This window comes from Etheostoma spectabile, unplaced genomic scaffold (assembly GCF_008692095.1).
Source record: "Etheostoma spectabile isolate EspeVRDwgs_2016 unplaced genomic scaffold, UIUC_Espe_1.0 scaffold273, whole genome shotgun sequence".
NCBI classification, from domain to species: domain Eukaryota; kingdom Metazoa; phylum Chordata; class Actinopteri; order Perciformes; family Percidae; genus Etheostoma; species Etheostoma spectabile.
The window spans coordinates 1,685,253-1,697,516 of record NW_022605577.1 but is presented as its reverse complement, the minus strand read 5'-3'; the positions used below and the strand labels follow the sequence as shown (position 1 = coordinate 1,697,516).

The window sequence follows — 12,264 nt, the reverse complement described above, 5'->3', positions numbered from 1 at the left end:
CGCCCAGAGAATGTGGCCCACCCATGAGAGAGAGACATTACGGCTTTGAAACACCTCCTCAATAGCATTTAAAGCTACAGACGCAGAATTGGCACATCCTGAGGAAGGCTTATTGTGGGACTGGCCACTAGAGCTAGTCCCACAATAAACCTTAGCTGTAATTCTGCACCAAGGCTGAATTTTGGGATAGAGACTTCAGATAAAGTATTAGGGGACCACTAAGGTCTATATAGAAGAGACTTCAGATACAGTATTAGGGGACCACTAAGGTCTATATAAAAAAACTTCAGATACAGAATTAGGGGACCACTAAGGTCTATATAAAGAACTTCGAGACAGTATTAGGGGACCACTAAGGGTCTATAAAAGACTTCACATACAGTATTAGGGGACCACTAAGGTCTATATAAAGAGACTCCAATGTATTAGGGGACCACTAAGGTCTATATAAAAGAGACTTCAGATACAGTATTAGGGGACCACTAAGGTCTATATAAAAGCACCATGTCATGGGACCTTTAAAGAGCCTCTATTTGGATTTTTGCTATCTTTACATGTGTTATAAATTTTTTCCTGTATGTAATAGATGTACAAAAAAAACATTTCACTCCAAATGGAGCTTTCTCTGCTGTCAGTAGGAGCTGCTTGAACAAGCACGGCCCCCCCATTGGCCGTTTTGAATGTGGTTGAATCACAACAGAGTGGCCCAGCTCAGACAGAGTGTTTCAGGCCGAGGAGCTGCAGCAAGGGGCAGTATGAGAAACATATGTTTTTTGACATCAAAGCATGTCAACCTATTCTAGGACTCCCCAGGAATACAAGTATGATGATGAAAAGAAAGAAACAAAGCTCTCCTATCATGCTAACATTGTCTCAAGCTCACAATCGCAGCATGAAAAGGACTTGCTACCCTCGATCATGCGCAGACATTAAAGGCTTGTGATCATTTTAACATAGATTTGAAAGAGATTCCACGGCTTAAAGTAACAGAAGTTCAACAGTCATGGAGTTGTGATGTGGTTAGCCTAGCTTAGCATGAAAAATGAAAGCAAGTGGAAACGGCTGGCCTGGTTCTCTGTGAAGCATAACTAACATATATCAACAGACAAAGAGATTGGATGGTTGTAGACGGCAGAATATGGAGTCATTGCAGTGATATTGCCAGGTTTGGTAGCTTTTTGTCTATGTACGTATATGTAACAGTCATTTATTGATAAATAAAAACTGGTTAATGTAATAAAAGCAATATGTTTTTTTTTTTTAATGGATTGTGGGTCATGGTCTTCGTAACTGGAACTCTGTGTCTGAATCTTCATTACTGAAACTCAGTTGGCTCCCACTGAGTTAGTAATAATAATTTATACCTTCCATAAAAATGAATGAAATAGCCCAGATTTGCAATAATTGTGACCCTCATGTTAACTTGACAGCTTTAGTCTGTACACAGATGTCTGCTTGGGCTTTAGTACTGGCCGTTATCAGATAGATAGATAACTGCTGTTGGTCAAGAAATAGTTACTTGGCCTAAAATATATAATATAATAATTACGTTAGACTTATATAAAATATACAGATTAAAACAATATGTATTATAGTTATTTAAGAGCTTTAGAGGTGCTGTTGGACATGTTTTCTTTCCTTTTGGAGAAAGCCAGGCCAGTTGTTTCCCTCTGCTCCTAGTCTGTGTGCTAACCACGTCCCCGCTTCAGCAGTTGTTGTTTTTAACGTTAACACCTGAAAATGCATTTACAGGCACCATTAGATGATGATTTAAGTTATTTGATTTTAAATCTGAAGTCATAATTGTTGTTCTCTTTGCCAGCAGGACGAGCAGCGATGAGGAAACATTTGCTTTGGAGATCCTGCCGGATGTTTTAGAGAAACATTGTGGATACAAGCTGTTTATACCAGACAGAGATCTAATACCCAGCAGTAGTAAGTATCCATCTATCTATCCGTCTGTCTACCTATTCCCCCCCTCCTCCTACCACACACACACACACACACACACACACACACACCCTGTCTCTCTCTCTATGGGCCATTATAGCCCCCAATGTCCAGAATGTATCACTCTGTCAGAATAAATAAGAATTCATGCGGATCTTCATCATAACACACTTACAAACAGGCACACATATGTTTGTGTATGATGTCACATGTGTACACACACACGCAGGCAGCAACACTGATTCACACACCCACAGTATGTTTTCACTTTCTTATGAAGTGGGTCTCTCACAGTGCAGCTTATGCCTTGATCTCATTTTCCCACCTACACATTTTTTACACATAAACCGGATGCATAGAGTGCCCACAGCGCGCGCGCGCACACACACACACACACACACATACACACACACACACACATACACACACACACACACACACGCTCTCTCATAGTCTCTGGGGTTATGTGTCACTCTGTCCAACTGGAGGGGGAAATACGACTCTTACTGCTCTGACAATGCTCTGACCTGACACAAACACACACACACACACACACAATTCCAAATTTGACACAGACAGAAAGGGGGAAACACTGACTGCCATACACATGTAGGCACACACCATCTACTTGTCTGTCTGTATATCCATTCCCCTTCATTTTACAAATACACTGAACGTTTGAGGATAATTTACAGTGAATCCTGACAGGATGTGGATTATAGTACAGTATGTATTTTAGCTGTTGCTTATAACCACAAATAGAGCTGGGCAGTATATCAATATTATATTGATATCGTGATATGAGACTGGATATAGTCTTAGATTTTGGATATTGTAATTTGTTGTCTAAAGGCTGCATTACAGTAAAGTGATGTCATTTTCTGAACTTACCAGATTGCTGTAACTGTTCTATTATTTGCCTTTGCCCACTTAATCGATATATCCTCATTACTGATGATTATTTATCAAAAATCTCATTGTGTAAATATTTTGTGAAAGCACCAACAGCCAATCCTACAATATAGTTGCGGTAGTAATATCGAGGTATTTGGTCAAAAGTATCCTGATATTTGATTTCCTCCATATTGCCCAGCCCTAACCACAAATGTATATACTGTACTCTCAAAATACACTGAACACTGCGAAATTGTTTAATGATGAAATAACTTCAAAACATTGACTTACAACAAGAGTGTGAGTATGAGGAAAAAAGCAGATGCCGTGATAAATAAATGTTTTGTTATTCTCAGCACACACACACACTCACACGCACACACACACACCCACACACACCCACCCATCCATCATTGTTAAAGTCATCTCTGGCCTTGCCCGCTGCAGGGACGGTGAATGGAGCGTTTGGATTGGAATGTCTTGAGGTTCATCTGTTCTATACAGCTGTTTATCACAGTTGACATTCCTACACATGGATTCAATGTATCTGTGTCAGTATGTACCCCTTTCCTGGAGATTTATTTACTTAATAAGGAAGATTATTAAAACGGCAATAATCTTTATACATATCTTTATCTATTAACAGCAGTGGTGGATGTGTTCGGATCCTTTACTAAAGTAAAAGAGGTAATACCACACTGTAAAAAATGTTTCATGTAAAAGTCCTGCATTGAAAATGTTACTTCAGTAAAAGTATGTATCATCATGCAAGGCAAGGCAGCTTTATTTGTAGAGCACATTTCAGCAACAGGGCAATTCAAAGTGCTTTACACAAAATCAGTTAAACAGATAAAACACAAGTACAAACAGTTAAAAATCATAAGCATTAAAAACCGGTAATAGACAGTTAAAAAAATAGACACATAGAACACAAGAATAAAAGTTACAGTGCAGCATAAGAAATTTAAAGAAATGAGCAGTCATTTAAAGAAAGGCAACATCAAAAAGAAAGGTCTTCAGCCTTGATTTAAAAGAACTGAGAGAAATGTACTCAAAGTATTAAAAGTAAAAGTACTCAATGCAGGAAGATCGCCACAATTTCGAAACTGGAAACGATCCGAATTCTGTCAATCCACTGTTTAATTGGCTAATCATTTCAGCTGGACTTGTAGGCCGTTATAGTGTGTAGTACTTAATTTCTTAAGAAACATATTTTATAAGCTTTGTTTGTGAGCGCATGTCTCATGTTTACAAGAGTGCAGCTTTCATACCAGAAGATGGCGTACGGCCCAAACTACCTGTACAGAAATATTCACATGTATAAAACCAGGCGTACCTTTCCTTTTATACATCGCAATCCACGTGAAATTGAGCGCACGTGAATGAGCCACCGACCCCGCCTTGCTTTCTGCCATATATTAATCTGGAAATGACTATAAATCTGGCCCCGACGTCATTCTTTGTCCAATCCCAACAGCGTATCCCAGCTGCAGATGGAAAAAAAATACTTCTTGTGACGTTGGAGATGCTGATCGTGGAGGTGGAAGCGAGAAAAAATTGTCTTTTTGGAGGTTTGTCATCTCGGTTAAGCAATAAAAGAAAATGCCCAGAGTGGCAAATGGTGACTGGGCAGTGGATGCACCGAACCATGGCAGAAAAAAAAAAAAAGCGTAATGTTGAAGTGGAAATCTCGCAAAATAGTGGCCGTGCCACACCAGATACAGAACAACGTGCATCTCATTGTCAGTCCAAAGTACGCACAATAAGCAGTTTGATCTCACTGATGTCATGCCATTTATTTACTAAGTGTTAGTAGGCTCAGGGGAACTTGAGTCCAGCGCGAGGTAGAGCCGACTCAGAGGAGGAGAGGTCGAGGCTAGCGTCTCCACGACAGGTGACAGTGGCACGGATCTGCTGCGCCACGCATGGATGAAATACTGAAGTAGGAAATAGGACTACAGTAACAGAGATGTGTGCAGAATCACGGCAGGCCAGACGGACCAGTGTTTAATAGCCTACAAATCATCCACTGGATCAATCACACATCACATGAGTTTGCCCACCCGACACAGGGTTTGTTCCTGGGGAGATGGATCTGTGCGTCCCGCCCCCTGTACGCCATGGATGTCTGAGCAGACTCACAGACACTATTGCATTTTCCAGTGCTGATCTTTTTGTTGCACAGTGAGTAAGAGATTTCATCCATGGGAAATACAGACAATACAATACAATATGACGGAAAATATTTTCTTAGTGCTTTTTCATTAATTTCCTGTCCTCACAGAGGTTAAGTAGCCTGCGACTTAAACACTTATTAGTGTGAATGATGTGAAATATTATCCACATAAATGATCAAACTTTTATGGATTTAATTATGTTTTTTCATAGACAACGTCACAGAAATATGCCAGTAAGTGAAGTGGAAACATTATTTAATTATGTAATGTTTGGGGATTTTTGGCACTTCTCAGTTGGATTTTGTCACGTTACAGAGCCAGAAAAGACTTTGGACGGCCCGCACATTCTCACGCTAAGAATCTACTAGCCAAGGCAAAAAGAAAACAAGGCCGTTTAATAATTTTGTGTTTTAGTAGAAATTGTGTAGCGATGACGTTGATAGCACGACCGATTCACCTGCGGCAAACCCTGTTGGCACGCCTCCCGCCGAGGTGACAACGCGAGAAGAAGCTGAAGAAATAATGTCCTCTCTGGCTGAAGATGGTGGTGCCAACAGGTCTTCAGAGGCCGGTCACCATCCTAACACCTCTCTCTCCCCCCCGCCCCCGTTACAGTAGAACAGCCAGAAGTGGAGAGATAGGACGAGCTGATGGCTGTTTGTTAAGGATGGAAGGGTGGGGTGCGTTGCTTAGGCCCAATTGATTGGAGGAATTATGTTATTCTACGGTAGCCTGAGTACCTTTAACCGTTGTTCATGGGACATCTCAAAGACAGCCTGATGCTTTCTTTATTTATCTTTTGTTTGTGGTTTGCTGTTTGACTTATCAATTCCTGTCAATGAAGTATATTAGGGTAAATTCTCTATAGTGCATACACAGATGTATCTTTGTAAATCATAGTAACCAAACCAACCACCCCAGCCCCCTCCTGGTGAAAAAATTAAATAAAACCTGGGCTCCCAAAAGGCCATGGTATAGTTTGAAGACTGTTTCAACTTGTCCTAAAAACATCCTAAAAAAAAAATGTAGTCGTGAAAATAACTTTATAATGTGGCAAGAAAGTAGGAAACTAATGTGTGTTATTTGCACTATTTAACATTTCCTGCAAAAATACATAAATAAATTTACCTAAACATAGTTCATAATGAATCGCCTTGAGCCAAAACAATGCCCCCCCCTCCCGACACACACTCGAGACGAAAACACGCACAAGACGGCATCCTAAAAACAGATGAGAAAGTCATATTTCTTCCAAAAATGAGGCTTACTCGCTGTGCCCTGAAAACATCCTAAAAAACAAATGGCGACTGCATAACGCGCATAACTTACTCTAAGCTGCATATGAACTAAAGGTTACGGAGTGTGAAAATCACAGAGACGGGGGGGGGGGCTATTCACTGCGTACCAAAGCCATTGACAGAGCAACATGGCAATGCAACCTAAAATACACCCATTCAATTATCCACTCCATTAGCCCTCCGAAATTAACAAGAGAGCGAGAAATAAATAACGGAAACGGAAAGAGGTGGGGACGGGGTCATTGGTTTGTTTTAAATCATTAATTGATTTACATAATCCTCAAAAATAGAGAGCGGCAAGAGGAAGTAAAGGGCGGGAAAAAGCAGCGGAGGTTAACTGTGAGGACAAGAGAGAGAAAGATAAAGAGAGATGGAAAAGCAAAGCAGAGAAGAGAAAAAAAATGAACTGAATTTTGGGATGTTCTGTACTATTTGTGCACCTCAAATTGAGCGTGAAATTGCAATGTGTTGTTGGAGAGACTCTGTCATTAATTTAGTTAGCAAGTGAAGAGATGGGAGAGGGAGAGAGACACACAAAGAGAGGTAATCTGTTTTTCCCACAGCACACAGTTTTCAGACATTGTCGGTAACTACACATTTGAAAAATAATGAACCATTTCGGTGACTCACGTTCCAATAACCATTAAGAATGTCTCAAACCAATAATTGGAAATGGGACCGTTTGGGAAGATGGGGTTTGCGCAGGGCTCGTTGTGAAGCAACAGCACCACCATGAGGATGAAAAGAATCAGTCAAAAGTGCGGAGAACTCCTGGCTCTGTATTGACTCGTGCTGCAAACATACAGCTCAACCTCAGACCCCCATTTAATTTAATGTAATGTAATCTTCCTAAATGATAAGTAAAAGCGGATGGTTGTGTATCAGCAAAACTCTAAAGCCCATTTAACATAAACAACCTGTGGCGTGGTGGGACTTCTCCACTAGATGGGGCCACGGCCCTGTAGGTATAATGGTAGCTGTGTATTGGCCGTTGCTGTATTTCTAAGTATTTCTCATGTCACAGAAACCACTGAGTGTGTATCTTGTGTTTTGGATGTTGTAATTGGACTGTCGGTTATGTCGTGTTTTTCTCCCGGTGCTCAGCACAGATCTGACACGCACACTCTGCCTGGCAAAGCAACCGGTGTTGGCAACGCGGTAGACAATTACCGTCAAATTTTGAATTCATAAAATGTACCCACACATCACAAGTTGGTAGCATATTACTACAGACATTCCCTCAGAAGCTAGCTACTGCAGTGTTGCTAGGTTGGTTCAAAAGCTTCATAATTAGCCTGTAAAGCAGTTTCCTTAAAGCAACACTAGAGAAATGTTCTCGCTTTGGTCCCCCTACAGGTTAGAAGTGGAAATGTCCCATTATGTCTCATTGGAACTACAGATCCGCTACACAATCTGGAAAACTTGCAAAGTGGGGTTATAGCCGGTAGAGAGCCGCAAAGCCAATACAGAAGTGCCGTTCACCCTGTTACGAGTCGATGACCCACTTTTACGATTTTGGGAACATAATTTAAAGGTGCAAAAGTTCTCCCATGTTGGTCCTCAGAGTTGCTGCTGGGAGGGCACCGAATTATTCTTCTGTAGTTCAATTCTTTTATTTCTTTTTTTAAATATGTCTGACAATATACATTTACATGAATCTACTACATTATTTGTAAAGATACTTTTTATTTTTTATTTTTTATAATCACCACAACATTGATAGGCTTACTGGCCTATAGTCAAAGTAGCTATAAGGCAGCCATCCACAGATACAGTTAAGCTTAAGAATTTACTGTGTCCCATTTTAACATTAAAACATGAAAATAAAAAACATAAAATGTGTAAATATGTGAATATGTCAAAGTTATTATTTTAATAGCTTAGTATTGTATGCACTATAAAAAGGTATGTGTAAAGGCTCTAGGACCCCTTCACTTTATTGTAGGACTGCAACAATTTCATGCTATATATATATATATATATATATATATATATATATATATATATATATATATAGTAACGGGTCCCTGCTTCATCTCAAACTAGGAAAAATACATACATAATCCATCCTAAATCATCCCAATGGGGCTGAAAAACGCCCAATCTGGCAACATTTCTTGGACGTAAAGAAACTTCTGCCCTAGCTCCATTTTTTTTTTTTTTTGGCGTGCAGTGTGATCCAATCAGGGGCCACCAGGAAAATCCAAAAATATTACACACATACCTCAGTGTGGAAGAGAAAAGTACGCTTTCCAGCACACAGACGAAGACTATAGGCAACACTTCCTTGTTATTATTTATATTATTATTGCATGTTTCTGTAATAGGCTAATGTGTGATTTATGTGTGAGTAACAACTTACATTTAAAATTTGTATTTCAATTTACAATTGGAATTGCAGGAGGGTTGGCACCCCGTTGCCCTTAATGGACCACACACTACTGTGAATATCCAGATATTCCAAAATATTGAGCTATTTCTTCAAAAAGACATCAAGCAAAGCTGGTCAAATATTGGACCTACAGTGGGAATTTGTTTCAGGGCATTTTATTGCGTTTTGTGTACAGAAAGTTACATAAGATCACATAGCATAACAGAAGTCAAGGCAGCTAGCAACAGCACTTAAGCTCTCTTATTTATAAATACCAAACTTAGTACCTTAACATTGATGACAGCAGTCTACGGCACCCAGCTGTGTACCAGGAAATAGTAACAGCACGTAATTCCCTCTATAACCACAAAGTGTTTTTTCACATTGCTCCTTATATACAGGTCAAAGAAATGAGACATAGGGTGTTAATTAGTCAGCTTTAGAGGTGCTGGTTGGTGTAGTTCATCAGTTTGGACTGAGCCAGGCTGGCTTTTCACCCTGGCTTTTATGTAGTGATGGCCAAATGAAGCTTCGTGAAGCTAGCCATAGTCTTAATCCAGCTCCTTGCTCCATTGACATCAACCTTCTCATTTCAAGCAAGTAAAACTAATCCCCAAAAATGTTAAACCACTCCTTTAAGTGACAATATAAAGAAAAAAATCTTACTTTGTTACCGTCCATTTTGTCCCAATCCCTTTTAATCAGCTGTGTCAATGTAAAGATACAAAAGATACAAAAACAATAATGGGACCATTCACTTCCCATAGATTTTGGTTGCAACTGTTTATTTTCTTTTATATATATTTTTTTGACAAGTAGATTGCAAGACACCGACATATTTTGATCTTCACTTGATTTTAAGAGACGTACGGAGCCCTGGGGGTCCCATGGAAGAAAAAAAAGCAAAGAAAAAAGATCACTATGTACTAATGTTAACCTGCAGTCATTGACATAACACTTCACTTTGGCATGCATTAATTATAATGCTTATCAAAATAAATAATAAATGAAGATGTAATCATGTCCTGCTACTAGCTAGATACTAGCTACTAGCTTGCTAGGTTAGCCTTATTGATTGTTAGATTTGCCAGGTCTTATAAATGAAACTCGAGATATTGCAAATAAAACTCAATATCTCGCATAACAAAGTCGAGATCTCGCAGATGAATCTCGAGATATCGCAAAACAAAGTCAAGATCTCTTTTATTTTATTTTTGTTCAGGTTTTTTTTCCCCCTCCATGTCTCCTCCGGGGCCCCGTAGGGACGTATCTCTCTAACTGTCTTCACAGTCTTTTTTTCAGCTTTAACCCTGTCTCCCTGTCTCTCCCTGCCAGCCTACATCGAGGACTTGGCTCGTAGCGTGGAGCAGAGCAGACGCTTGATCATCGTTCTGACTCCAGAGTTTGTCGCCAAAAGAGGGTGGAGCATCTTCCAGATAGAGACACGCCTCCACTCCATGCTGGTTACCGGGGAGATCAAGGTACGATGTGGAGAAGTAAACAGGGAATTACTAAATCTGCCTTGATTACATTTTAACAGGTTTGAGGAAGTTGTGAAGTACTTTGGACAGTAAGTAGAGGTGCCTTAAAGAGTTCTTAAAGCTCTGGTCTGCCTTCTATAAGACTTTTACCTCTGTGTTTCTGTCCAGGTGATCATGATAGAGTGTGCAGACCTGAAGAATGTCATTAACTATCAAGAGGTGGAAGCACTTAAACACACCATCAAGGTAAACAAAGAGGGAATAGTGAGAGGAATGATGTGATCTGAAGGGTGTCATTAGACAATTGGACAACTAAACAATCTCTGGTCTTCTCAGGCTTTATCCATCATCAAGTGGAGGGGTCCTAAGAGCAACGAGCTGTCCTCTAAGTTTTGGAAACAGGTGGTCTACGAGATGCCTGCGAAGCGCAGAGAGACGCTGTCCAGACGCCAGGTACAATGCCACAAACGGCACGCAAGCATTCAAAACCCTGCACACATTGGCACAGAACCACACAACTTTACATTAGCTACCAAAAGAAATACTATAGCAGGAAAGGGCTTTTCTTTTGTTTCTAAAACCAACTGTAGTAGACAGACAGAGAGAGAGATATATTTTGTGTGCTAAAACACATTTAAGTGGTAAATGAAATGTACAACCCTCTTAAATATTATTTATAAAATATAAACCTGTGTATGGGCAAATTGCACTATAGTGCGGTATTGTAATGTATTGTGAGTTTTATGTAGCTCTCAGTGTTAAACAGCTGTATTGGATGTGGTAGGAAAGTGTATAGCTACAGGTGTAAAGCAGAGGAGGAACGAGGGGGGGGGGCTTCTGGGGCTCCAGTCCCAAATGTTTTCTCAAAAGCCCCAAATCTGTCGGCTAACTTCAACTTAGTTTCATTTTCCCTCAGTCTCTTACTGGGGAAACATCGCCATTCATTCAGTGAACTCTACTCAGTGGAGGTTTCAAGATTAGTAACGTTGTTGATGCTAAATTCCTACCCTTCCTATGTCATCAAACATAAAAATAGTAACATCACACAACTTTTGTCTTTTGAGGTGGCAGAAAATGAGTCATCCTAGATGATTCTTTTCCTTTGCGACTAACACGTTTTTGCATGGAAAAAGCATGAAAAATAGTTCATATAGCTGCTGTAAATGGAGCATGCCAAGCCTCTTTGAGCCCCAAAGGATTACAATGTCTGGCTCCGCCCCTGGTGTAAAAAAAGAAGAAGAAGAAGACGTACTTTACTGAGCCCCAGCGGGGAAATTACATTTTGTGTCTTGCGTGTCCAGGAGTCTAGAAAAAAACATAGCTGTGGAGGTTTAGTCCTCACATTTACTTGTGCTTCCCTGGGGCACACACACCCACAACACAGATGGCCTTTGAAATGTCTGCTAAATACAGGTAATGTATGAAAATAAGAGTCACCATGGGGGAAAATGTGTACATGTTTACCATGTGTTAACACCTCAGGTGCTGGATGCCCTGGATAATAATCACTGAGAAACAAACAGACTAGAGAGAACTGTGTAACTGGAACAGATGGAAAGTGTTATCTTTATGTCATTCAGTCAAACGTGATGCTGACTTCTTTAGTTTTGTTCAATTGGCCAGTTGAGATCATTGTACTCTGACTTACATAGCTCCAGACACCAGCATCGCACATCAAACCACCCCAACTTTCAGGGCTTTGTGAGTTTAAATGTGGAGACTGACGTCTGATCATCTGCAGTTATTCATGCTTGTAGAACCGAGCATAACACAATGTAGCTAAAACGTGCTTCTTCAATTTATGGGCCAAGGAACACGCTTCCTAGCTTCTTGAAAAATGACACCAGAACTCTGAAGAATTCAAGCCATCCATCATGCTCGGCAACATCCACTGAATGGCAATCAGCACCACCACCCAAACCTTGGCGGATGCCATGTTATGGACCGCCTGATGTGACTTCCAGTTCACTTGAACTTGGACAGTGTTAACTTAACCCTTGTGTTGTATTCCCATTAACCACGAACTTGTCCTTCCTGGTCAAAATTGAAAATGAAATTTTTTTTTTTGTGCTTTTCCAATGTTTTTGTCACTT

At 40.2% G+C, this 12,264-nt stretch overlaps 1 protein-coding gene across 1 annotated transcript in view; it reads left to right on the top strand.

Moving 5' to 3' along the window:
* Nucleotides 1-12,264, top strand: part of LOC116685929 (X-linked interleukin-1 receptor accessory protein-like 2) — a 34,140-nt gene that overhangs the window by 18,096 nt on the left and 3,780 nt on the right. The window contains exons 4-7 of the mRNA XM_032510849.1: nt 1,826-1,935; nt 10,026-10,171; nt 10,340-10,417; nt 10,508-10,624. Of these exons, the coding sequence (XP_032366740.1) occupies nt 1,826-1,935; nt 10,026-10,171; nt 10,340-10,417; nt 10,508-10,624 (451 nt within the window). The remainder of the gene's footprint in view (nt 1-1,825; nt 1,936-10,025; nt 10,172-10,339; nt 10,418-10,507; nt 10,625-12,264) is intronic.